Raw genomic sequence first — 27579 nt, 5'->3', positions numbered from 1 at the left:
ACTGCGGCGCCTAAGACAATCATCTGGATCTCTTACGCTGGGGAACTAGTTTCTCACCCACAGAGGGGTGTCCTCCAGCTATTCATATACAAAGATGCTTGAAGGGTTTTGATAAACAAGCATATTTGTTGTCATAGACATTTAGAAATAGATTACAGTAGTAGTTCATCTTGCACTTGCATTTCCAAATGAAATCTCATTGCTCTCTTCAGCTTTGTGTTCTTGTTGACTTTAATCTCTTTCTTTTGACCTTCTCAACTCACAATGCTTCTTCAGTGTGTGTGTGTGTGTGTGTGTGTGTGTGTGTGTGTGTGTGTGTGTGTGTGTGTGTGTGTGTGTGTGTGTGTGTGTGTGTGTGTGTGTATCAGTGTTACTCTCAGATGTATAACTCCATGTCTCATGACTTGATTTGTCATTGCTGTTTCCCAGGCTTTGCTACTGCTTTCTCAGTGCCGTGCAATATCATCTGTTGTGATTGCTAAGCAAATGAAAAAAAGAAAATTGAGAAGCAAGTGATGATGTCATCCAGCTTTTTTCAGTGTTCAAAATGTTTTAACATTTCTGTAGTCACAAAAAGTAGAAAATAAACTGTTGGTATTTCCAGCTTCTGAATCCTGGCTCTTGTTATTATTATTTTATTACATTTTGGTGGTGTTGTGTTTAGTTTTGTCTTTTTCTTAGCTCAGACAGGCAAATTGAATCAATAAAACATATTAGATAAGGAATCAGAGGACAAGAGAAGCAAGCATATGAGTATGTCTTCGAGGGGAATCTGCATGACAAGTAGTTTCAGAATATCAGTGGATATATCATATATGCTGTCAGGTTCATTTGCACCAGGGGCCCCCCATCTTTAAAAATATATGCACTTGTCTAACTGTAAAAATCTTGAATCAATGTGTTCCCATCACATGTCTTTACTTATAAATGCTATATATAAATTATATTTAGTTGCTTAAACCAATCAGTAATTAAAGACTACAGTATCTTGTAAAGGCCATGCAGCAAATTCTTAACTTTAAATAAAATGTGGGCTCAGGGGTTTATTTTATTCAAATGGTAAATTGCTCATTTTGCAATAAACATTTTGCTATGCACCACATTCCCACAACAAAGGTGAATTTATTCAAAGTGTGGCTCAACCTGCAAAAGTAGTTTTTTACAGAGCTGTAAAATCCTCAATCAGTTATTCTGAGCCTTCTTTAGCCATCACTTTACATACTGCTGTGTCATGTAATTTGTGATCTACCTTAAGCCCTCACAGTGCAATTAATTAATATGCCAACTTATGGATAGCACCAACATCAATGGAACCAACTCTTGACAGTGCACTGCTATGTAGTAATGTTGGCGTATAGGTGTATTTAATCATTTCATTTAAAGATCTGATGTTGCTGAAAAAGTAAAAGGAAATAAAGTGATGTGGCCCTTTAAATAACTTATAAATGAGCAAAGTCGTCTGTATTATCGTTTTAACCCTAATGTATTTTACTTTCAGTCACACTGAATGACAGATGAATCAAGCCAAGCTAAGACATCCACACTTCTATTCATAAGTAATATTTTATTAATTGAACACAGCAATAAAGCTAAGTAAATCGATTTTTCAATGGGTTTCTTCTGTTTGTGGTGCTAAACCCCACAACTCCATCTGTTAGTAATCCACCACCCAAAGGTGATATGATGTACTCTGATTAAACTGGTTCAATTTGTATGTAAATAGGGTAAGCAAAAATATATTGATGAACTGGAAGTTTGACTTTGGGCTAAACTTCACATACTTCATTTCTAAGTAAAACATTGAGTCAGTGGTAAATTATTAATTCTCCTCAAACTGAGCCACTGCATTGCAGATCTGGCTTCTATGTGGGCCTATGGTTGGAACAAAACTTTGTCAAACTTGTCAAAGAAGCCAAGCTAGACCAATGTCTGGAAACAAGATGCAATGATATCAGAGGAACAATGTAAGATGTCTCCGCTGATGACAAATAGGCTGGTGAATATTGTCTGAAGAAAAATATACAAAAGATATAAGACAAATGATTCTGCAAAAGGTATAGCCTACATGTATCTGCCTTTGTGAACAAGAACATATCATTTCATTTTAGTCATTCACCTTAATTGCAAAGCTAAATCATTCTCAAGCTTTTGTTACCTTCTACAAATCAATAAACCATTCTGTGTGTGTGTGTGTGTGTGTGTGTGTGTGTGTGTGTGTGTGTGTGTGTGTGTGTGTGTGTGTGTGTGTGTGTGTGTGTGTGTAGGTTTTTCAGGCATTTTGAATGTACTGAACATGTCTGCGCTCTTTCACCTCAGGTGCACTGTTATTTGTACAACATTTGTCTTTCAGTCCCTGGAGGTACTGGAGCTGCCCTCCCCCGGCCCTCTTCTTCCCCTCTTTTCATTTCTCATTTGTACAGTATGTATGTAGTATAGCTAGAATAATTAATACAAGTACTGTAGTATGTTTTCCTTTTATTTGTTGCATTACTAGTATGCTGCCACTAGATGGGGCTATGACATGGATTGTTCCAAACACAAGAACTTCTTTGTTTGCATTTGCCAACATTCACAAACTAAAAAAGTACACTAAAATATAATTTAAACCCACTAATCTAACTATTTTAGAAACTTTTTTTAAATCAATATCTACAGACAACCCACATTTGAAATCAGAGCATCAATACTTGAAATTACACTGTGAACTATGCACGCAGGTATTGAATCCAAATGTGTTTCATATGGCACAGATTTTCCATCTGTGAATAGGAAAATATCCCCATATCTCTTTAAAATCAGCAAGGGTGTTGTCATAGCTTTCCAGGAGTTGCGACTGTTAGCACCAGAATTTCTCTCTAAATGACATCATCACACTAACTACAGCCCTAACTGTGGTGCAGTCCATTGCAGCCCATTGCAAACCACAACTTAAAATGTCAGCTTTTACACATTTCAAAAACATAAAACACCTTTTTTTTTTTTACAGGTTGGGCTGTGATTGGCAAGTTGCAGATTAACAATTAAACAGAACACAATTACAGTTTTGGGCACCAGTGGAAATTTAAAGTGGCTGATATTCACAAAGCTGCTACACACCAAGTACACCGTTAGACATTTCTGTAATATCTACAGTTAATTACTACATAGCACACAGTAAAATACTGTAAAAGTTTCCAATGCATTATGGGGATTTTGGCTGACGTCCAACAATGTATACAGAGATTTACTGTATTTTTGAAAAGTATTTTACTGTATTTAATTTGGCGCCGATAAGCTTTGTCTAATTTAAATTATAAAAAAAACTGTTACTGTAATTGTATAGTAACTAAGTGTTACTGTAAAAGGAATATACGGTTAGGTACTGTAAACTAGCCAGTAAGTTACCGTAAAATCCCTTGGAAAATGTCTAACAATGTATGTCCTTCTAAAAATTAGAATGAAAGCCAGCGATGGCTGATTCTTCCTACCTCGAGGTTCGCAATGCATTTCCATCAGAGAGGTCTGAATTCACAATATCTCTCTATGTTTTATCTTAAAGGGAGAACTCAGTTTCACAACTTAAAACTGATTTGTACACACATTTTATCGTAGAATTGCCCTTTAACCGTGTAATTAAATACAACTACCATGTCATGTTGGTCTGCTGTCAATACCGTTGTTAACCATTCAGGAACACACCTAGAAATGTTTAAGCCCTTTGACAACAACTGAACAATGGCTCTAACACAGTGCCTTTAACCCCTGACCCAATCACAACAGCACCCCTTACCCAGCTGTTTCCAAGCTAAATCCTTAACAGGATACCACATGGTTTCTTATGTGAGTCGGTCTTGTCATGTGCAGGATCCCAGACTGGCTGATAAGGCTTCATGTGTCTCATCACACAGTGTAGGAACCACAATGTTAAACAACAGGGGGTTTTCACTTAAACATCATTTTGGTGTAAATCAGTGACTGTAGACTAACTTTGTAAATGTTGCTCCCTTGCCAGAAATGCCCACAATCAACTGGTATGTTTGCATTGCTATTGTGAACTTTATGACCCTATTCTGTGGGTCACTTGTCTCTGGTACTGTGATAGTCTTTTTTTTTTTTACTTTTTCTATCTAAAATATTATAATTATAATAATAGTAGTATTCTTTCTCCAAACTCAATTCCACTCTGTAGAGTCTATCTGTGTGTAGCAAACACCAATAACACACAAAGTGCAACTGCAGCTGTCAAGCAGATTTGTGAAGCAGATTCTAGTGTCCTCATTTTGGCCTTTGCCTTTGTTCCAAGAGGTTTAAGCAGAGAAAAGATTAAAATAAAGAGCTCTCCCTCTGTCCTTTTTTTGTCTGTACCAAAATGACAATGGACCACATCCTGCATTTATCATAGTAGTAAGCAGAACCACAAGTTCTAGATATGCTTCTTTGTCACTTTAACTTCACATGCTGAAGTTTACTTTCAACATAACTTTACTTTTGTTTTTGAAAAAAAAAAAATTTGTAGCATTTCTTTTTTTTTTATGTCAAAGGGCATTCCTCATTACAATGATTGGCCAAAGTTGGATGGTTAGCTAGTTAGTGGATATTTAGGGTTTTTTAATTCTGATTTTGATGTTGTACCATATATCTGGCATTGCTTAGCCATAACATCACCTTGGGCTTAAATATGGGTCTCATGTTTAACATTTCTGATTTTGGCCTGCTATGGTGTGGGTTTTTGATTTTAATAAGTTACAACCCACAGCTTTTTCTGTTTCATATTACCCTATTATTATTGAAAACCCAATTGCTCTCTCATGTTTAACATCATAACAAGGGACAAATAGGACAGTTTATTTATTTGGAATAAACACAAGCAAAACATTCCAAAGTTAATATCTAAGGCATTTGCCTGGAACTTGTCTTGGCTTTCTCTCAGCAAGTCAAGACTTTGTACTACAACATATAACAGCATTATCTTAAACACACACGATCTTTGGCTTCATACAAGCAAGCCAGAACAAAATGTTCACGACAGGGGAAAAAACCAAAACCAACCCTCATGTGCGCACGTGAACGCGCACCGATTTCCACTGACCAATCAGCTTACAGAGAGCAGCCCATCTCTTGTTTGTCCCGTTTCGCTATTCAGACGTCCATTGTCAGTCATGTTACAGAACTGTAAATCAATATATTAAGGTCCGGAGTTTTATTTTTAAGCTTGTTTTCATCAGCGCGTCTTCCTCACAAGTATTGGTACCACTTCTAACTTTGCGGTTGCTATGGCTGCGAGTTCATGCGAGGCTGGTAGGGAGGGAAGTGACGACTGGGGCTGTTGTTGGGACACGTGACTGGAGCTGCACTGATCTGTTTTGACAAGCAGTGGGGAGGGAAGTGAGGAGGGGAGGCAGACTGTAAGCATCACGACTGAGGAGGACTCACTGTTCCTTTCATCTGAATAATATCAGCGTCGACCTTTTAGTTTTAGTAGTCAACTGGCCCTTAAATTAGCATCTGTTATTGAGTAAACACTCTGGAAAACGTTGGCCCCTGTTACGAAGCGTTGTTGGAGTAGAGTCTAACTATTTGTTGTTGGTTTGAAAAGTTCGCAAAGGAAGTCCGCACAGGTGGCGTTTCTAACGTTAAATAGATGGCGACGGTTCAAAGGCTGCGGATGGATAGAAAGTGGACCATATCCGTCTGATATCACTGGTTTACATTTCGTGAGACGAATGATGCGCTGAATATGTTCTCGTCGTAGCAACAAAAAAAAAAAATACCGAGACCGTCCGTCATCGGAATCGGTGTTTGCAGCTGAGCTGTGGCTACCTGCGCTACATTGGGGGTTGGGATGTTTGGTTTGGGAGGTCGTCGTCACCAGTAGACGCTTAACTAAACCGTGACGATTAAGTTAGTTAACTGTAGTTGTGTTTGCTGTCTAGCTAGCTAACGCTGCTGAGTTAGCAACCCCTCCGGTTTTAGCAGAGTGTCGTTGTGAGGAGCCAATGTTACAGGAGAGAGGACACAGAAATGCATCGCGACGTAACTATGGTTCAGGTGGCGGAATTTGAGACGAGTTGTAAGAGTAGCCAGCTTGCTAGTTAAATGCTAGTAGTCAGATTGGTTACTCGCCAGTAAGCAGACTGACAACTCCATTACCTAACGCTAACTGTAACGGGCTATCAGCTGTCTTTGTTAGTCAGTTGGACAATACAGTGCGACTCGATGGAAGCCTACAGTAGCATGCTAACAAAGCAATGCTTTGTTGTTAGGTAGAGGACAGCTGGCACCAACACACAGGCATCAAAGCTGATATTATTGCTCAGCTTATACAGCAGGTCTCAGTCACAGAGGATTTGGGGTTGGCTGTGAAAAGGCTGTGTGTGATAGAAAAAGAGACGACTGAGCAAGATACCTGCAAGAGACCCTGAAGGCAACCTGATGACACTGGACAACATGAAGTCGGAGCGAGGTATGTGAAGCACCACAAACACAGACACATGTAGGCACCACATACACACAGACACATGTAGAGTGGACTTGATGGTCAGTGTGTGGGCAAGCTGTGCATTTCCAGCTTTAGTGGACTGACTGTACCCGTTCCCCTGAGAGAAGAATCAGGCCAGGAACTTATGTAACAGCTGGTCATCCTGGTCACTGGTCATGTGAATTAACAAAGCCTGACCCTATGAGGACGTGTACACGCAACACACACGAATGTCAGTTGTTTCTTTTCCCCATTACATTTAGCATCAACATATAACCTGCAAGAGCCTCTCATTCCAAATGCAGTTCCCTTTTCCAGTAGCTCATGTTTTGACAGTCTCTTGCAAATTGCTGCTGCAAAATGTTCTTGACACCCACCCTGTTGTGAAAATCAGGCTCCTGCCGTATGCTCTGCAACCTGTTTACATGTCGCTGTATCTGCAGCAAGACGTAAAACCGGGACAGAGGGGACACCCTTGTTTGTTTCAATGTGGTTATGCTAATTTTATTATTGCATTCATTTGTAAAGGTTATCTCAGGCCTAATCTGTGCCCTGGCACAATTAACATAATCTTATAAAGTCCTGCATTGTTTAAGCTAAATCATTCACTGTGTGATTGATTGTACATGGTTGTTTGTGATCCAGGGCAACTGCTGACTTGATCCGTTGTCAACAACACAATAGCTCCATACTTGGAAGCAGTGAAGAGCCTCTCTTCTCAGACATGATGAGATTAGCTGCAGTCAATCAGGGATAGTCTGTGTTTTTGCATAGGTTATTATGGAACTGCAGTCAGACTGCTGACTGGCCTGAGTGGGATCTTCCTTAGAGCACAATATGCTGGTAATGGGACTCCACAACACACAGTAAACACGTGCCCTATATGGGCCTAGACTTTTAACCCTACCCTAGCCTTGCCTTGTCTTGACTGTAGGATCCTGAGGCTTTAAATAGAAGCACTGACCCAGACATCTGTGTGATGTGACTGCCCAGAGTAAAGGGCACACTGACTGACACTGTACACTGCAGTTATAGCCTAATAATGCAGCACAGCATGCTGGGTCAACTGTGAACAGCAACACGTCTGTTGTATGTTTAAGTATTGTTTGTGGGATAATGACTCAAATTGGGGGCTATTTAAATTATTTAAAAGCAAACACTGTATGCCTGCCTTGTGTCAGACAAAAATACTAAAATGCACATTACTACAGCAAGTCTGTTCTTCACCCTTCATGGATTGTTGTCACCATGTCAAGTTGGCTCGCTCACTGAATGTTCTAATTATGAAAGCTTGTTCCAGTAGAAGCTGCTCTACAGCAGTAGCTCCCTGTTTGACTGGCAGTCACGATGGGGCTATTGTTATTTGGCACATACTGTACTGTTCCTGTGGTGGAGATACCAGGTTGCTTATAGCCCACACGCCTTCCTTATTTTGCTCTCTCTGCTCTCAGAGAAAGGCACTGCAGTGGTGAAAGAGGCTGTTTACTTAGTAACCTGGACCACAGCAAAGTCGAGTTAAGCACAGAGCAGGCAATTTCACTGCTCTGATGCTGGATTGTGGGTTCCTAGGAGAGCCAAACTATATTGAGTTTGAAGGGGAGAGTTGAACATGTCCAGACATGTGCATCTAACACTAACACTCCTGCAACAAGCGTCGCAGGCTGTGACCTCCTGGTCCGGTGGATGTGAAAAGTCCAGCCAAGGCTTTGGGTGGGTGATGAGGTGATAGATTCAGGCTACATCCTCACTAAAACGTATCTTTTGCTACGTTTTCGCCTCGCATCCACAGACATTTGGAAACACTGCCAACCCTGTTTGAGTTAAAGAACTCCGGGGTTGTGTTGTAGTCTTGACGGGCAGAAACGGGGACCTTTGGAATCGACGACACAGACACCCAGGTCAGTCAGTCTTATCGTTAAGGCAGGCTTACATACCTTTTAGTAACAACCTTTTAGTAGTCCAACCTCGTCGTCAGTCCAAGCAAAAAAATCCCTGGTCTTACTTTTCGCCGTTGTCGTTATTTCTCCGACCTGTTTTTCTGTATTTTGAACTTATACATCCATAATTTTCAACTGCAAAGTAACGTTAGACAATCTGTTTCTTGTTTACACCCTGTAGCGCATGCTCAGTCAGTGTATGCAAATGGTCACGTGATTTTCAGATGTGTTAATATGGATGGAGATCAAGCTCTTGTTTGGACAGAGATTGTTTTGTTTCAAAATGCCGTTTAAAAATAAAAACGTAGTAGTTTGGATGTAGCCTCAGGTAGGGCTGGCGATTTGGCCAAAGTCTTCTATCCTGATATAGGTCATTTCATATCTTGATAACGATATCACAATATAGCTATGTTTTCTGGTCATTCAATAAATAAATAGGCCATATGAAATAACAACATAGTAAAGCCTATTTTTGTATACTCCTGTGTGAATTAAATACTTGACAAATAGTATAATAATAATATAATATAAAAGTACCAAGCATTTTCTCATTTTATTAAGAACTTCAGTGCAAAGTGAACATAAAGTACAAGGATCAGAACGTAAGGCGTCTTCCAAATGATGTTAATAATGCCTTAATGCAGTTAAGCTGCTGTTTTTTTTAACATTGCGATTGAATGATATACGATAGATGTTTTTATATCATTTAATCGCCCAGCCCTAGAGTCAGGCTGTAACCAGTCATACCTGGGCTTGTGCTCCACCTTTAGCACCTTGATAGGGGACTCTGGGAACTGGTGTTGCTCAAATCCAACATATTGATTCCGTATTTGGGCTGATGTTGACCTTAGATCCCATATCAGACTGATGTGACCAATCCAAATTAAGTTTCTTAGTCAGCGCTGTAGCAACACAATTTTATAAAGCTTCTAGAATAACACGATTATACAGATGTGTAATAGTAAGCCCTTTATTGACTGATTGAGTGTAACACCTTGGTTGAGATGGGTGTGTCTTCAGGCAGCTAACACGCCCCCCCTTACGCACCTGTTGATGATTCTTATTAAGGGCTTCATTGCCCATTCTCTCCAAGGACTCTGATGAAGATGTAACTCTACATCAAAATGTTAGTCACTGTTTTGCACCTTAAGTAATAAAACCATCAAGTAAGAAGACATCTGTGTTGCACCGGCTATTTTTTGTTACTTTATACCGTTTTTGTCCTGCCTTGGTTGCACCAGATTGTTGTGGTCTGCAGAAGCGCAGAGAACTTTCTCTTTTTTTTATCTGTGTAATAGTAATGTTTGTGTAAGAATGTCCTTACATACATACACTTAAAAAGTGATGTCTTTTTACAGCCTTCTTTCATCTTAGACATGGAAGGATGATCCTAATTGGTTCGATACCATGAGGTATACATATTTAAAACTGAAAAACAAAAAGAAGCACTGGTATCCGTTGGGAACCCTGTATCAGAATTGGTATCCAAAAAAACAGGATCAGTCTCGGTCTTCAAAGACCTCAGCTCATGATGAAAACAGAATTTAGACTTCAGCGTTTTCTTCATGTTTATGCAGCGTCTCTTTGTGAGCCATACTTTTGTTATAACAGGAGAAGAGCATCACTTATGTTCTGCTCAGGGGCCTAACCAGAGTCATCTGACCCCCTTGATTTTCTGTGAGTTGAGCTGTGAGTCAGGATGATGTGTGTGTGTGTGAGTGCATGCGGGTGTGAGGAGAGAATGAGTGTAGCAGAGAGTATGCAAACCAATCGCTATTGGCCCTAAAACGTGCTGTACTGTTGAACCATGTGGCTCAACAGCTTTTAAAGGTCCCATAAAGAGCAGATATGGAAAACCTGGGACCTGTTCACACCAGTTGGGGAAAACATGGCTTGTCATAGCAAGTTTCAAACTGTTTGAGCTGAAGTGTGGTAACGCTGTGTTTTATTTGTATCCTTAAAGACATCATTTTGTCTTAGTGTGTTACCATTGCCACATGTAGAAAGGGCAACGTTTGATTCAAAAACCACATTGGAATTGTTTACACTATAAAAATAGGCTGTTTTTGCTCAACTGTGGTCTTCTTCATAACCAAATCACTGAAGGGACATGACAAACAAAAATACTTAGCATTTGATGGTGATATGAAATCATATGGGGAACTGTATGAGCAATAAGCTAAGAATGCTGGCTGAGTGCTTCCTCCTTTATGCCCTCGACCACAGATCTCCTTCTCTCCCCCTTTCAGACGCACATTAAACAATATACAGAGAGATGACCTCAGAGCTAATCCAGTTGGAGAGACTCAGTCAGCTGGCAGTCCTTAGCGCTGTGTTCCTGCTCTCTGCAATGTTATTTTGTGCGTTTGTATGATGGTGCTTCCTGTTTGGAGTCATTAGTCCTTTTAAGGAGGAGTTGAATACAAGTCCACCAACCCCCCTCACCCAATTTACTCCACGGCCTGCCTTCTGCCGTGCGCTCAGCCAGATTACAGCTGCCCTGAGATGTCCCAGCCAATGCCAGCGGATCAGAGTATACACTCTCACTGACGAGAGGCCCAGATAACAGAGCGACATACACGGTTGTTGTCCTGTACAGCACCTGTCTTCTCCTGTGTTGTCTTTTCCTCCTCTGCAATGATTTACCCCATAGCAGGAGGCAGCCATAACAGGTGCTCTATAATGTTTTCCCCTTTCTTGATCGACTCATTCATTTTCTGGGTCTCTCTTCTTAAGATTTCTAGCTACATCAAAACTAGCACTGGTTGGTAGTGCGGTCTTTTTTTAAATTCCAAAACACATCCTGTAATTTGTCATTACTTATTACATGTATGACAATTGGATTTAAACACAACATACATTGAAAACCATACCTTTGCATTTGATTGAGATTTAAAATAAAACTCATCTAAGGATATTGTGTGTTTACGCATACACAATGTTACATTATGTATTTATATTTATTTCATCAACTAGTTTAAGCCAACATAAGTGTATCGGCACCATATTGCCTTTTCAATACAACACCACTGCCATTTGCTGACCCAGCTGCACTGAACATGGATATTGGACTCCCCATTGTACAGCGAGATTTAGAGCTGCCTTTTGCAATGAATACCAATACTGGGTAGGCATTCAGATGTGAATTACTATCCTGACCCCCAGAGTAATCATCCTAAATCAATGCTGTTGTGACAGATTTGACTGTAAGTGGCCTAGACGCTATATGGGATTGGATGCCCAGTCCTCCCAGTCCAGCAATGCTCTTGCATAATGCTGGAATATTTTATTTAGCACACCAACCCTTTATCAGGACATGTACACAAGTGCACTGTTACCCTATAAATATAGATATGCTAATGCTTAAAGTCACTAAAGTCATAGTGAGCTGTATCCACACGCACCCAACATAAAACCAGGTGTATTTAGTACAGCTACTTCGTATTAAGGCTTAGTGTTAACAAGCTGTACGGACACACAAAAATACACCATGCAGACTTAGTGTTGGACTGGCTAAAGCTGAACGTAGCAGCATGGGTCGCATTTCTGCTGCCAGGGTGTCACAGAGCCAGTGATGTCATTGTCTATGTGTGCGTCACATCGTCCTGCCCCCGTGGCTCCTCATAGCCAACCAGCAGTCAGCTCTGCAGGAACAGGAAGAGCCATCTGGACCTGGTGGTTTTCTCCTGGTAAGGGTGGTGTTGTGGTGGATACGATGTCTATGTCTCTTTCTGCGTATTCCAGTTTCACTCTTCATTTCTGTCTGTCTTAGACATATTCAGTTTGTCTTCGGTTATACATTTGATTTGTGACTCTTTTTCATATGTGGTTCTGAATGAAGTAGCTAGAATGTTTTAAGTACTAACTTGTAGTTTAGGGACTTTATCTCCATGAACTATTATCCCATTAGTCCCATATTGCATCATTCCTTTCACTCTAGTTAAACCCTGGTGTGAGATAAGTAGATCAGTGCAAGTTATGTGGGGCCAGCTCGCCTTGCTTAGAAACACAACATGACATCATGACTTTGCGTAAACATACACGCCGCTTTTCTAAAGCCAAGTGGCGTGTTATCTGTATGCATTTTGAGCTATTTGCGTGCATGTCTATGCTGTATACAGCGGACGGCAGTCTGCAACGTCACAGCGTAAACATACACATAACAAACAAAAAGAACGGGGTTGGGTTTAGGAAAACGAATGTGGAAAGGAAACATCACACGCGGGACACGATCCCCGCTCTCCTGGGTGAAAGTCCTGTGTTTTACCCATCCTCCACCCCGATCAACCTCCTTACACAGATTTTTCGCCCTTCATACTACTCTCTACGGCGTCAATTCACATGCAATCGCAAGGTAATGTAAGTCAATGGAGGCCAAACAGCGTTGATAAACATGCTAAAAAGCGAATATGCTTCTTGATAACACGCCAATAATGGCATACAAATTGGTGTGTCATACATATTCCACTTCATGAGATCAGTCTGCAGAAACAACATACGAAGACAAAGCACTCATGCCTGGCATGAATGTTTCTAGTATTCTTTGTCATGCTGCGACCATTTCTGTTATTTTAATAACTAAGAAACCAAAATGACAGCTTTTTACTTCCAGCAGTATTTGCACAGGAGCATGTCAGGGGATGTGTGATTATTTGTATTCTGCAACGTTTGTAAGGAGGGAAGACCTTGTACAGGCAATTTTGTTTCTCTCTGACCTTGTAGTGAATCAACTTTCCCCACTCCACTGGTCTTCTTTTACTTATCCTGTCTTTCTCTCCCCTCTCTTTTTCTCTCCTGTCCTCTAAATCATGTCGCATAGACTACAGCTACTGTAACACCCCAGCATTTAACACCTCCACCACCACTATCTGCCTATAATATCTTGACAAAAAGCATATTGACAGAAATAGAGCTTGGTTGACTTATCTAAAACACAAGAATGAAATAGGTAGGCCAATAGTAGGGCCTGGCAGATTTAGCAGTATACTTATATTGATTGCTGGATGAAGACATTAAAACCCTTAGCTGTCAGTAGTGTTCCTGGAGCACAACAGCAACAGAATCACTTTTAAATTAATAAAGAAACTAGTGCCTTGTCACTTACAGATTTCCTGAAACTGGTTAGAGTTGCTATTGACAGACAGTTTGACTCTGAAGGGGCTTGACCCCTATTCAGCTTTTAAGGTCTGTTACCAGGCACCACACATCTTTGGTTGCAAAGAGTGTTATGCAAGCCTGCACTTAAATCGGGCTCATACACCAGACTAGGGCTGGGCGATATGGCCAAAATCTTCTATCTCGATATAGGTAATTTCACATATCGATAACGATGTATAATCACAATATAGCATTCAATAAATAAACTAGAATGGCACTCTAAGAGTGCAGACCTCCGCCGAGGCCAATAGTGCAAAGCTACAGCAACATGGCAAAAGTAGTCTACTGCATCGTAGCTATTTTTTTTAATATATCGCACATACACGTGGACCCGTATTTGGCGGTGGCGTCAGTGATCCTCAGCAGTGTTATTTCAGACCACAGCAGAACGCTCCGCTGCAATTGAGCTTCACAAATGCTTGAAGAAATGTAACTTGTGTGAACGCTAACGCACTAGTTGATCAATAAAAGAGCCATGCTACTGAACAACCTTAGACAAACAGACAAACCAAACCGAACACCTGACCTCCTTGGTAATAATCTACGTGAAATAACCACATGGTAAAGCCTATTTTTGTATACTCCTGTGTGAATCAAATACTTGACAAATGAAAAGAACGGAGTATTTATTTTTATTTTTTTTATTTTATTAAGAAACGATATAGAAAAATATGTACGATACACATTTCTACATCGTTTTGGTTAAGAATCTAAGACATGTTATCTATGACTTGTTATCTATGACTTCTTGTCTGTGCATTTACACTGGGGGTAATCAATAATACTGATTACTCAAGAGAAATATTAATGGAGCAATAAGTGATCTATCTCTAATGTGAAGCGTTCCTTTAGTTTAAAGTAAGTGTCATGTGTTCACAGAGAGTACCTAAGGGGCTCATTGTGGAGGCGTTAAGCACATTGTTTATTAACAAGAGTGTGAGGTTAAGTTAATTTGAGACTCATCACAACTATCCCCTTTCCTTTTTCTCCATTGTCTCATCCCTTTCAGGCCTCAATATTAAGTGAGTCAATTCCCCTATCACTCCCAGTATTGCTTCTTCCTCACAACAAACCAACTGACAATCGGTCTGTTCTGTTAAACTGGCTTGATATTCATTTTTTTCCCCTTCTACTCAGCTGTTTTTTTTTTGTTTTTTTTTAGTGGCAAGGTTTTTTGTTTTTGATGTGGAAACATGCTGTTAATAAATGCTGTTGTTGAACTCCGCGTCAATGAGTTTGAACGTTGAGTTTAACAAGTCCTGACAATAGAAGGTTCTAAATGATAAATGGTTTAATATACTAACAGAACTAAGAGAAAGTGAACAAGAGCTGTTTGATGGCGTTTTAATGGCAGATTAATCATTCAGTACAAGAATTAGGTGAGGGTTTCTTATCCTAGCCAACTCAAGACTTGGCCTTGTGCTTCTTTACCCGAAGCGGTTCATTCCAGTCACCAACCACCTCGATCTGCCTGTGCCACAACTGACACTTTTCATGTGGCCCTTGGAGCCTCCCTGTTCAGGCTACTCAATTCGGATTCACCTTTCTAGAAATTGGCATCGGCAGCACCGGAGAGGTCAAATGCCTGTTCATTTATGTTGGACAGGGTGGCTTGAGTTACAAAGAGAGGCTGGTTTGTCCTACTGCCCTAGTGTCCTGTAGATACCAGCAGTCAGCTTGCTGAAATTTAAACTGTTATAGTAAAGATTTAGTGACGCATGTTGCCATTATGGAGATAGGAATTGTTCAAGGAGACCCCTGTCAATGCACACAGTTTAATGAAGTGGCCCACAGAGTAACCGTTTTGGAGAATTAAATATCATCTTGAAAATGTCATTCTCATAAAGAAACCTTGATGTTGTTTTTGCCTTCTTGTCAATATTGTAAATTGGGATGTGCATTCACTGCTTTGTGGCATTTCTATAAAATGAAAATGTGAAAGTGTGTACCTATAGTGTACATTGTTAAGGCTAGTTTAAGCAGGACTGGGTTCTGGAGACTGGCTCTACTGGGGCTTAGTAATTCCCACTTTGCCCACCTTGACCAGCACTGCTGTTCTCACTTCACTCCATGTTGCATAACAGGTGTTTGTTAGACAATGAGTTTGCAAAGGACCACTCTTGCCTGAATAACAGGGGCTTAGGTGGCCTAGCTACAATATGCGCGAGTAAGGTGAGAGAGTGCACTTTGGAGGCTACAACAAACATTAGGTCAATGCGTCTGAAGATCATTTTTCTGTCATTTCAGGAAAGATGAGAGGCAGATTAGGAGAGAGGTGTGATGAATTTTTATGAACAAGTAAATGTCACACACTTTAGTCCCCCTTAGCGACAAGTATGCTTACCACATTGAGTATTCATGGTTCTTTTTTAAAAGCTTCACTCTGCTTGACATTTACTCAGCCTAATGCATTCACACCTTGAAGCTGCCCAGTGCAACCACTCTTCTTCTTTTAGCCACCAAGCCACTCATCTGAATAACAGGGGCTTTAAGTACCTTATCAAGGACTTCAGTTGCTATGGTTGTTGAAGATGAAGAGCGCATACTGGTATCTCATTCCTTACCTAGAATGCTTGAGCAGGTCTGGGATTTTGTGATCAGGAGCTGGCAGAGAGTATGCAGGTTTTCGTCTGATTCAAATGCTATACCAGCAGATTTGACCAATCTTATACTAGTTTGGGTAAAGGTGTGCTTCTCACTGAAATCAGCTGGCATAGTGTGTGGTTGCACTCCTTCAACCGTGGTTACCTAACTGTGATAGGCAACCTTTGTTACTGGTGCTTTCATCATACAGAAATGACCTAATACAGTACTGTAAGAAGGGGGAACAGCACAAGTGGTTTAAGGGGGATTTGGGTGCATGAACTCAACAAATGTTTATTGCAGTAAGTGTAGTTTTAAACTACATGAACTACTAATGTCACATATATGGCTAAATTAAAAAGAAACATATTTTGCTCAATAGCTATGTACCAAAAATGTACAGGAATTTGTCCTGTACAGTTTTACCTACCAGAAAGGTGCATGGCGAAGGGAGACAAAGACCTCAACAACCAAGTGAAAGAAGTACTAATTGATAGACATAGCACACAACTAGGGCTGGGCGATATGGAGAAAATCAAATATCACGATATTTTTGACCAAACACCTCGATGTCGATATTGCAACGATATTGTAAGGTTGACAATGGGTGCTTTCACAAAATATCTTCCACATTTAGATAAATAACCATCATAATGTGGATATAATGACTAAGTGGTTAAAGGCAAATAATAGAACAGCTAGAACAGTCTGGTAAGTTCAGAAAATGACATCACTTTACTGTAATGCAGCCTTTGAAACCAGGAAAAGACTAAACTTACCATGTAACGATATTACAATTCTTCAAAATCTAAGACGGTATCTAGTCTCATATCACGATATCGATATAATATTGAAATATTGCCCAGCCCTACACACAACTGTTGTCTTAAATCAGGTCCTAGCTCAGACAGAGCCTGAGCTGAGATGTGTTTTGTCCGTTAAGTGCTTATGCCTCATGATGAAAACTTTTTTCCAGAGGCTTACCATGTGACTTCACTAGAATGCAAGTTGCTCAGCTTCTAAACAACAGCTTTCTTCATGGCTGACAATGATGGGCGTGAGAGAGAGAGAGCCAGGTGGTGTGTCAGGCTGGGTTGAGTGTGTGTGTGTTTGTTGTGTAGTGGGAGAATAATAGCAGCTGAGTTCACAAAACAGAAGAAGGGTTCTCCTTAGCTGGAACTGAACTAACGTCTCTTAGCCAATCAGGGCTTGTTGCTATGTGCGCTGTGAATCTGCCCCTTTGTGTTGCAGAGTGGGAGAGAGAGACACACACACACACACACACACACACACACACACTATAGATCTAAAGTCCATAGATATGAAGAAATGTTTCAGTTAGTCAAGTGGGAGGAAGCTGGAAACGTTTTGAGAACCCTGACCATAGCAAAACTTTCTGGTACTAAGTAGTGGTTGACATACAAAGGCCAAAGTTTACTATGCTGGTAGCCAACTTAAAAGTAGAAATTAAAATAATATGTTTGTTAGCAGTAATTTAAAACAGATGTGTTTCATTTCAGCACATCAAACTGAATCTGGATCAGCTCTTCCTTGCCAGTAATCCTTACCATTCTTTAAAGTCTTCTGGCAAAAACATGCCAGTTTCTTGGCAGACTTCGCCACCACTTCCAGTGTTTTTAATGTTGTAACACAAGGCAGACAAAGCAGGAAAGGTGATCTGGCAGTGACGCGTGATTCATGTTCTAAAACACTATGGAAACACAGCTGACCCTGTTATTACAATTTTAATTTAGCAACAGTCCTCTGCTGCTTCCCAACAACGAAGGAGAACAAAAGACAAAAGAGTGACAAATGCTTACAATAACACAACCACAAAGCTAGTATGATCACATAAACCGCTTAAGAGACACACAACAGGCAGTCTCGGTGTACAATGCAAGGACATGGTATACACTCAGAGCACAACAGACATGCTTTAACACAAAACAGTCATGTGCTGTATATACAGAGTGCATGTCACGCACGCATTCCCAAGCACAACAGGAGCATTAATTGTCTTCAAACACTTTCTTGTCAAACTGCAGCTCACTGTCACATACAAAGACGCATATTGGTGCAGCTCATTCTTGCACACAGACACTCTTCAATCACCATGACAGGAATGCTTAACACAATGTCTCCGTTGCCTTGGTAACACTTTTTCCCCCTTTTCTTCCCTGGTCAACAGTCGTGATCGTTGATCACCATTCTCCTGTAGTCCCAGGTCAGTCAGTCAGGAGAGAAATCACTGAGGCCATGTATCCCCTTTCCTTCACTGCAACACCTCCTTTTATATTGGGACTTAAAAAGGACTAGTGTTGCTCTAGTGCTTTGCCACCCCGCTCAGTAAATTGTATCTAAATGATACTGCAGTTTCAACTTTCACAGGAAATTTAGCAATATTGAAACATTTAACACCCACATAAGTGCATTACAAGTGGATGTTTTGTTTGAATCTACAAATCTACATATTAGCTAAATTTTATGTCAGAATCTCTGCCATTTTGATAGGATATTAACTGTTGGGGGTTAATATGTTTTCCTCAGACTTGCTCTACTTAGCAAAGTCTCCTTTTTTTTGTTTTGAAATTATCTAGAATGTCCTTTGCCACTGATAATAACTTTTTAAGATTTTAACCTTCTTATTTTTAGCTGGACCACATGTTTTTGACATGGGAAGTTGACATGGGAAGTTGATACAATATGCTTGAAGTCATGACTACACCATTGCTAGACAGCTGTATACAAAAACGGACACCTCAAGACGACTTCTTGGTCTGTTCTTACAAATGTTGACCGCCTTTTAAAACCATTATGAGGAACATGAAAAGACTAGACAATAGCGGTGGTCACCCTACCTCAGAACTATCCGAATATGCACCTAAGTTGTACACACAGTGTACAGAAGATCGGCTGAAAAATACTAGAGTTTACCATGAAATCTGAAAAGCACAAACACTATGCTTGCATTTAAAAAAAAACTCATCTATTGTGGGAATCTGTAGGTACCACATTACTCGATTTTAATTCAGGCTACAAAATGCTAGATAGAATTTCTTAAAACAGTGTTACATAAGCACCACATATCCTGAATAGCAGATAAAGTTATGTCACTGAATATTTAGAACGTTGTAGAGTTGGCTGCTCTTTAAGTATCAGATTGTACTACAGTGTACTACATACATACACACATATGTATATAGAGTGCATGGATGGATACAGTACATACTGAGGGTGAACTGCTCGCTCTGATGTAGCTTTAGCGTTGTCTCTTTAGGCCTGGAGTTTTATTGTCGTACGTATTTCAGGACATGCAGCATTTTGAACCACACTCTTCTTGTGAAGTGGTCATAGAAATGAAGAGTCGGTAAGTTACATATTTTAAGAAAAATATAAGCAAGCAGTTGTAATCCTTTAGATGTATAGGGAAAGGAAATGCAGTTTAGTTAGTCTTGCAGAGCAGCTGGTCTCCAAATATAGTCACAATGCAGAACTGGCTGTGAAATAGGAAAGACGGCATTGCAAACAATTCCCATGGTGGCGAAAAGCAGTGACCAGAGCTGCTGACATTTCAAATCTGCCACCTGCTTTGCTACTAGTGCATTTTAATACTTTGAAACTGGCTATGTGCTTTTCATAGTCTTGGGATAGCTAGATAGAGGACATCAGGTAGCCTTCAAAAGCCCAGCTAGGTGGATTTTAGGGGGGCTCCTTCTGTTTTGAAATAATCCATGAGCTATTTGTGCTATGCTTTGGGAAGAGGGTTATACTTAAAGGGTAAGCTTAGCCTACCAACTAGTACTTAGTAATCAAAGGAGCACAGTAAGGCATATAAGTCAGCATTTAAGCAAGTAAGTGGCTGTTGGAACTTTTCTCACAGTTTTGCAATATTTGTTATTGTTATATAGTGTATGACTTCAGGCATTTACCGCATTAGCTCTTTTTTAATATGAGCACTGCTGGCAGACACCGTCACGTCCTCTAATAATTGATTGTAAGAACGTACCCTTTAAAATCAGAGAGAAAGAGAGAAAAACCAAAAATGAAAAAGTTGTCTATATTTATCTCACCGGGGGCTGCAGTAAAGAGATTTAGCATGGAAAAACTGTCAGTCTAATCTGCCAGTGTGTGTGTTTGTGAGTGTTTGTGTGTGTGTGTGTGTGTGTGTGTGTGTGTGTGTGTTAAGGCTGCACAAGTCTAGATGAGAATCTCAAATTTCGGAAGAGTATGCTACTATTCTTATTTGAAAATAAAAATATTGCCTCTGTAATCTTCCTGAGCCTTGGATAATTTGACATGTAGGATGGCACACTGTTATGCAGCTTTATCATATTGTATATTGTGGTTACTTTAGCTGGTGCTGCAATTATGGCAAAAGAGTATGAACATTCATACATGTAAGTGCCTTTTAACTCTTTTCATCCAGTCTCACACAACAGAATAATAATAGGAACTGGTGTTAAATTTAGCTTTGTTTCAGTTTCTGCTCCCTCTACCTATGCACAGTTCAAGACAAGTGACACAATCTTGTCATTTGTTGAGCAACGACGAGAGAAATGAGAAGTGCTTTGTTTGTTGCAGCAGATATTCCTGTTGATGCAAATATGGCAGAATCGTTGAAGGGCTTTGCGTAGAGGTATGAATTAAAAATGCAGCTCCATCATCACGCAGCCCTGTTGTACCACATGTCAGACTGATCTCAGTAAGTGGCGTATGCAAGACGCATCATTTTTAGCGTGTTTATCAACGCCGTTTGGCCTCCATTGACCTACGTTACATGCAGGGTTCATATGTTTTGAAAAAAATCTGGAAAAGTTTTGGAATTTGAAAAATGCAAATCCCAGGCCTGGAAAGGTTTTGGAAACATTAAAAGACCCAGAAAGTTTTGGAAAAGTCATGGAATTATTTTTTAACACAGCATCATAATATGTGATTAATCAATATGTTTTCACGTTCTATTCGGGGCGCGATATTACGAATCCCACTACGAACCACATACATTTTCATTCATTTTATTGTTAAACCTCTGAGGGTAAACTTTAACACAGATTTCTATTCTTATTGTATAATGTCGACTGACATTTTCAGGAATACATAGTCATGGAAATTTGCCGAAAAGTATTGGTTAAAATGCGTATGAACCCTGTACATGTGAATTATCGCAGTAGCGAGTAGTATGAAAGGACAGAGGTCCGCTCGAGGAGTGTGGTTGGGATGGCGGATGGGTAAAACACAGGACTTTCACCCAGGAGAGCTGGGATTTTGCGTATTTTTTGCGTATTTTTTTTTTTTTTAATAAAGCCTTCCCCAATGTTATTTTTTCCTAAACCCGTTTGACTTCAAACCGTTTTTTGTTTTCCTAAGCGTGTGACGTTGGTCACCGTCATGGTTTTGTCGTTTCTTAGTGTTACTAAAGCCTTTCCCAATGTTCTTTCCCTAGAACCCAACCTTTTTTTATTTTTTTTTATTTTTTTACACGCGTGTGACATTGTTCTCGCGATAACACGCCATGTGGCGACGCCACGTGGTATGTATGTTTAGGTCCGCTGTATACAGCGCAGACATACATGCGGATAGCTCAAAATGTGTACAGATAACACGCCATTTGGCTTTAGGAAAGTAGCGTGTATGTTTACGCAAAGTCAACATACACGCTACAATACACATACACGCTATTGCTACGCATGCAATCAAAGCCATGCATGATTTAAGGTCAGGTCATTATTACAACATCCCAATTTTGCGATGTGCGAGTGTTTGCGGCGAGTTGTTTCCCATTGAGGACATTCGGTGCTGTACCTGATCAGAATGAGGAATTTGCAGTCGGGAAGGTTGAATCTTTTACTGTTTAGTTCCATTTAGACGGAGCTAGATATCATTGTGTGTTAAGCTGACACACCTCAGCGAGCTCACCAGATTGCTGCCACTGGAAAGCTGAAGCTGCCTCGAAATGCCTTTTTACTCACAGCCTCAAATGTCTTAAATAAATCATATCAACTTCAAAACCCCAAATAGTTTTTAACACAGAGATCAAAATAGCATTTTAAGTCACAAATCTTAAAAATCCTTTGGTGTCCTTGCTGCGTTGTTTTTTAATTAAGGAATTGGTCCAGTTATACAGACCTTTTGTTCTCTTAGTTTTTTTTTGTTTTTTTTCATCTTTAGAAAATGGACTCACCCCCACTGGAGCAGCGTAGTGGGCTTTAGTGTCTTGCTCAGGGGAACCTCAACAGTAGCTGTGGACAGTTATTTATTTACTTTCACAGCCAGTCTTGCCCACCGTTTGAACTGGAACAAAGCAGTTACAAGTGTACTAGCCATTCTTTAAATTGTTTATTTTTGTCACACAAATTACATTAATTTGAATATTAGGCTTGTATATTTTATACAACCCTTTTAACACCCTCTGGTTGGTTATCTGTCCCTACTCAGTTTATTCATTCTTCTGTCTTAGCCTGTCTGCCTTGTAACTCTGATTGACGTAACCGGTCATCCATGGTCTTGGTATTTCATGAAAGAACAGTAACAACTTGCCATTTTTTAGCACACTATCTTTCTTTTGGATGTGTTTTGACATTCAGAAAGAGTTTTTACATCAACTCAGCTGATGCAAATGCCGACCTACTTCACTTATTCTTCCTGCGATGTTTCAAACCTTTGCATGAAATTCACTTGACAGACAGTTAACTGGAAACATTGTTAATATGACTTCTTGTCTGCCTTTTCAACTAACAGTTTGTGTTTCCTATCTGCCCTTTTAGACTCATCTGTCTTTTCCAATATCTGTGTAGACCTTCTCTCTCTCTCCCATATGTTCGTCTCTCCATGGTTGCTGCCCTGTTGTAGGCTATTTTATCTCATATTGTCTATGTGTGTAACACTTAAATCTTTGATAACCAGTAGCCCAGCCATAGGTGAGTTCATCCGTGTTGTGTTTCTGCTGAGACTTTGATCTGTGACTCTTTTTTTTTTTTTTTTTTTTCGTCTGCTGCTGGCTTTTGTCTCTCCAGTCCCCCAACACAGGCGCATTACTAATGAAGAAAGACTAGCAAGAGTCTAGCTGTGCTCTCTGCTTCATTCACAGAGGAGGATGGGTGTGTTTTTTTTTTGTTTTTTTTTGCCATATGGCTACTTGCACAGCATTTAAATTTGCTGTGAGTATATGTGGTTGAATGTTTGAGTGTGTGTGCAGAGAGCAGAGCAGCTTTTGCTATAGAAAGACGGCCAACCATGCAGTGATTGTGTGGCCACAGTGCACAGATTAATGGGTCAGATTATATCAATGTGTGTGTCTGTCTCCCACTTTGTGTCACTCTCTCTCCTTCTGGCCATCTTCCCATCTGTCTCTCTGTTAAAACAGACACACTACTGTGTACAAAATGTGTAAATTGAATCCAGCAAAATGTATTCAAATCACAAGCTTCAGAATCACAATCACTGTCATAAACATTTCGACCAGGCACTGGCATGTACGACTTCTTGATTTGCCTCTCTGACAGGTCTTGATGAATCACTCCAAAGTGTGTGTCAGTGTGTACCACGGTGTGTTTACTCTGAACGCTGTATTTGCTGCCAAGGCTGACCACTCCACTCTTGCCCTGTAGGCCTTTTTCCATCCCACATTACTCTATACTAAACTGATGGCCAGAGGACACAGAGACAGCTGAGAGAGAGGTGTGTGTGTGTGTGTGTGTGTGTGTGTGTGTGTGTGTGTGTGTGTGTGTGTGTGTGTGTGTGTGTGTGTGTGTGTGTGTGTGTGTGTGTGTGTGTGTGTGTGTGTGCGTGCGTGCGCAGGCCCAACCAGTCGATCTGTAGGCGGGACTCCTGCTGCACTTGGTGGCAGGCGTCACAGGTCTAATAATAAGACGCCTGGACCTAAATCCGACCTGTTACATAATTCACATCACACATTATCGGGAGATGGAGGAGAGAGGTCACACGCACATGAAAAAGAGACAGATCAATGTTCCATTGTGTGTTGTGTACTTCGTAAAGTGCGGGATGTATCAGCAAAGCCTCTTATTTAAACAGTGGTACTAAACCTGATTATGTTTTCCTGATTGAAATGTTTTTCTGTTTGCATTTCTCAAGCAGTGCTAGAAGTTGCTATGGTACTTCTCTAACTGAATACATGGGGACCAGTAGAGTTACCACTGGGTTTGACAAAATACAGACTAAATTACATCATGTACAAACAGTGCAGACAAAGAGACCCAAGGCTCAAAACAAATTGGAGAAAGAGAGAAAATACACAAGGTGCACACAAATATAGATTGATGAGAGACATATTTTGAAGAGATGGAGAGGTGGGAATGGATTGGTCACGGTCCAGTGGGAAAGAGAGGAGGAGGAGGGGACAAAAGGCAGGAATCAGGATTGAACATTGAACCCTGCTTGTGAAGCTTAATGATTGCTAAACCACCCAGATTGTTACATAAATCCCAAATGATATTAACTATTTGTACCAAAAGTACGGATTAAAAACATTACAGAGGGAAGTGATTTACTTGAGATTTACTTGACGCAGGGATCCTTGACTAAGGATCCCTGCGTCAAGTTGAAACAACACCTCTGTTTTTTTCTTAAATATTACAACCAGTGTTTAATGCCGTTTAGATTACTTCAAGTTGTTGAAAAAGGACTAAACTAGGTCTCAATTCTGTAAAAGTGCTTCTGCATGTTGAACGCATCTCTCTCTTTTAAGGTCTATGGAAAGGTTTCCTACTTATCTGCCTTTTATGTCTTGCCCTGAATCCTGATCAGCTTTGTGTGTGTGTGTGTGTGTGTGTGTGTGTGTGTGTGTGTGTGTGTGTGTGTGTGTCAGTCATAGGAATGTTCTATTCACTCACGACGCCCTAAAGAATGATAGCTCTCATCTATGGGCAGGGCCCCTGGCTTAACCAAAGCCTCCATCACTAGTCCTTTGTCCTGCACTGCGTGTGTGTGTGCGCGTGCGCCTGTTTTCAGTGTGTTCATATGTCTGAAGATGGTGTCTGTTTATCACTGTCTTCATGTGTGTTTTTGTTATATGTGCTTAAGGCAAGTGTTCCTGGGTTTGCCTTTTCTTAGAAAGCAGCAATTTGACACCCACTTTACACACATGACTGGGGCTCTGTGTGTACATTTGTCTGTGTGTGCGGTGTGTTTATGTGTTGAAGGGGGAGTATATGTTGAACTCCCCACTCAGATGCTGTTTTCCGTTGCTCCCTTAATCACTCTTTTACCTCCCTCCCTTCGTCTATCCATGCTTCCTTTCTCTTTTGCTCCTTGCCTCTTTCATGGAGTGTCACCTTTAGCCCAAATCCCCTGGTAGGACCAGGAACTAGAGCCTTTCCCAGTGCGGACTGGGAATATACCTTAACCGCAACACACTGCTATTTGTCCAGTGCATTCAAAGCCAACCATCATGTAAATGTGATGGACTCTGTGACCTTTGTTATATATTACTCCTTCTGGTCTGTCTATGCTATGGCTCCCTTTTCCTCTCTCACTGTTGGTCTCTTGCTGCCTTTGTTCAAGCCTTTCCGATTCTATCCCGTAAAGAAAAGGAGATTGTCCCTGAATATAGCCTCCATCTCTTTCACCCTGCACTTATTCAACCTAAAGCCCCCCTCCCTCACCTCTCCTCCCTCCCTCCTCATGTTTTGTGTTGGACTGCGCCTCTCTCCACGTGCAGCAGCAGCTCAGAGGCATGTAGGAGGAGTTCCCTGAGAGGAATGTGCGTGACTGGCTGGCTGACTGCGATACACATACAACAGCAGCTCGTAGCTCACACTTCTGCAGAGCCAGCTGAGAGGGACTCTGTTCAAGCCAGCCTGGCTCTGGTGGGAGGAGGACAGGGTGTGTGTGTGTATTTTATACTTCTATCCTTATGAGGACCTGACATCCTCAAAAATGATTAAAAGAAGAATTATAAGAAGTATCCACGCAATTGTGACCTACTATTTGTTTGACTTCAATTTAAATGAAGGCAGGAGGAGGGATTGAGATTGTAGGGCAGGCAGCTTATGTTCGACAGTGTTTTTGCTTGTGTGCTGTAAAGACAGAAAGCTGTGATTCTCAGAGCTGCTGTATATCAGCTGACCTCCTGCGGGATTCTGAGAGTTTTCTCTGGAGGAGCACGGGAGATAGGGCGCTAAGACGGCTCTTCGGCCTTCTGCTAAAAATAGCCCCACCACTACTTTAGATCTAAGCTTCAATTACAACACAAACAGACCATGATTTTGTTAATTGTGTTGTGGCAGGAGAAAAACTGACGAGCTACAGCTACAAGTCAGTAGCATTTGACTGGTAACGTAATATATAACAGCCCCATCTTGGCCCTCGTAAAAACTGCTATAAAATTGCTTATTGTGAATAATGGTGCACAGCAGAGTGGCTCAGCATGAGCTTTAATTTGAATGTGACAGCCAGCTGAGTATTACTTGTTCTTGTTGTTGTCATCTATCTGCTTTCACTTAATAGGACATTTTAACAGCAGAGTCTTGCTGTTCATTCAGAGGGAAAAAGCCTATTCCTGAATGGTGAAAGGTTGACTCAGCTCTCTGTCCTGCCAGGTCCTAGTGGTCACCGTGTCAGCCCCGCCCTACCCCACCCTGGCAAAGTTAGTGGAGCACCGGGGGGTGCAGCATGACTCTACTGTTTACTGTCGTCATGTTCTGGTTGAGTTTTTGTTTGCAAATGTTTTGTCAATGAGTGTGAATGACATCACTGTCAGTTTTGTCTATACTTGTATGCACGAGTGTGTGCTGCATAAGTGAGAGAGCAGACAGTGTGTGGCTTCACCCCTCTGCTCAGCTGACATGGGAGGTCTAAATATACAGGTGCTGGTCATAAAATTAGAATATCATGAAAAAGTTGATTTATTTCAGTAAGTCCATTCAAAAAGTGAAACTTGTATAATGTATACATTCATTCCACACAGACTGATATATTTCAAGTGTTTATTTCTTTTAATTTTGATGATTAGAACTGACAACTAATGAAAACCCCAAATTCAGTATCTCAGAAAATTAGAATATTGTGACAAGGTTCAATATTGAAGACACCTGGTGCCACACTCTAATCAGCTGATTAACTCAAAACACCTGCAAAGGCCTTTAAATGGTCCCTCAGTCTAGTTCTGTAGGCTACACAATCATGGGGAAGACTGCTGACTGGACAGCTGTCCTAAAGATGACCATTGACACCTTGCACAAGGAGGACAAGACACAAAAGGTCATTGCTAAAGAGGCTGGCTGTTCACAGAGCTCTGTGTCCAAGCACATTAATAGAGAGGTGAAGGGAAGGAAAAGATGTGGTAGAAAAAAAGTGTACAAGCAATAGGGATAACCGCACCCTGGAGAGGATGGTGAAACAAAACCCATTCAAAAATGTTGGAGATTCACAAAGAGTGGACTGCAGCTGGAGTCAGAGCTTCAAGAACCACCACGCACAGACGTATGC

General features: G+C 40.7%; 1 protein-coding gene across 1 annotated transcript in view; it reads left to right on the top strand.

The window, feature by feature from the left end:
* Window positions 1–5342: 5342 nt before the first annotated feature.
* The window catches only part of atosa (atos homolog A), a 32880-nt gene continuing 10643 nt past the window's right edge, over window positions 5343–27579 (top strand). Inside the window, exon 1 of the mRNA XM_078252401.1 lies at window positions 5343–6442. Coding sequence (XP_078108527.1) covers window positions 6412–6442 — 31 coding nt within the window. The 5' untranslated portion in view covers window positions 5343–6411. The remainder of the gene's footprint in view (window positions 6443–27579) is intronic.

The sequence above is a fragment of the Sander vitreus genome, chromosome 1, assembly GCF_031162955.1.
Source record: "Sander vitreus isolate 19-12246 chromosome 1, sanVit1, whole genome shotgun sequence".
Lineage (NCBI taxonomy): Eukaryota > Metazoa > Chordata > Actinopteri > Perciformes > Percidae > Sander > Sander vitreus.
Note: the sequence above shows the minus strand (reverse complement) of the source record. Positions and strands in the feature narration are given on the sequence as shown.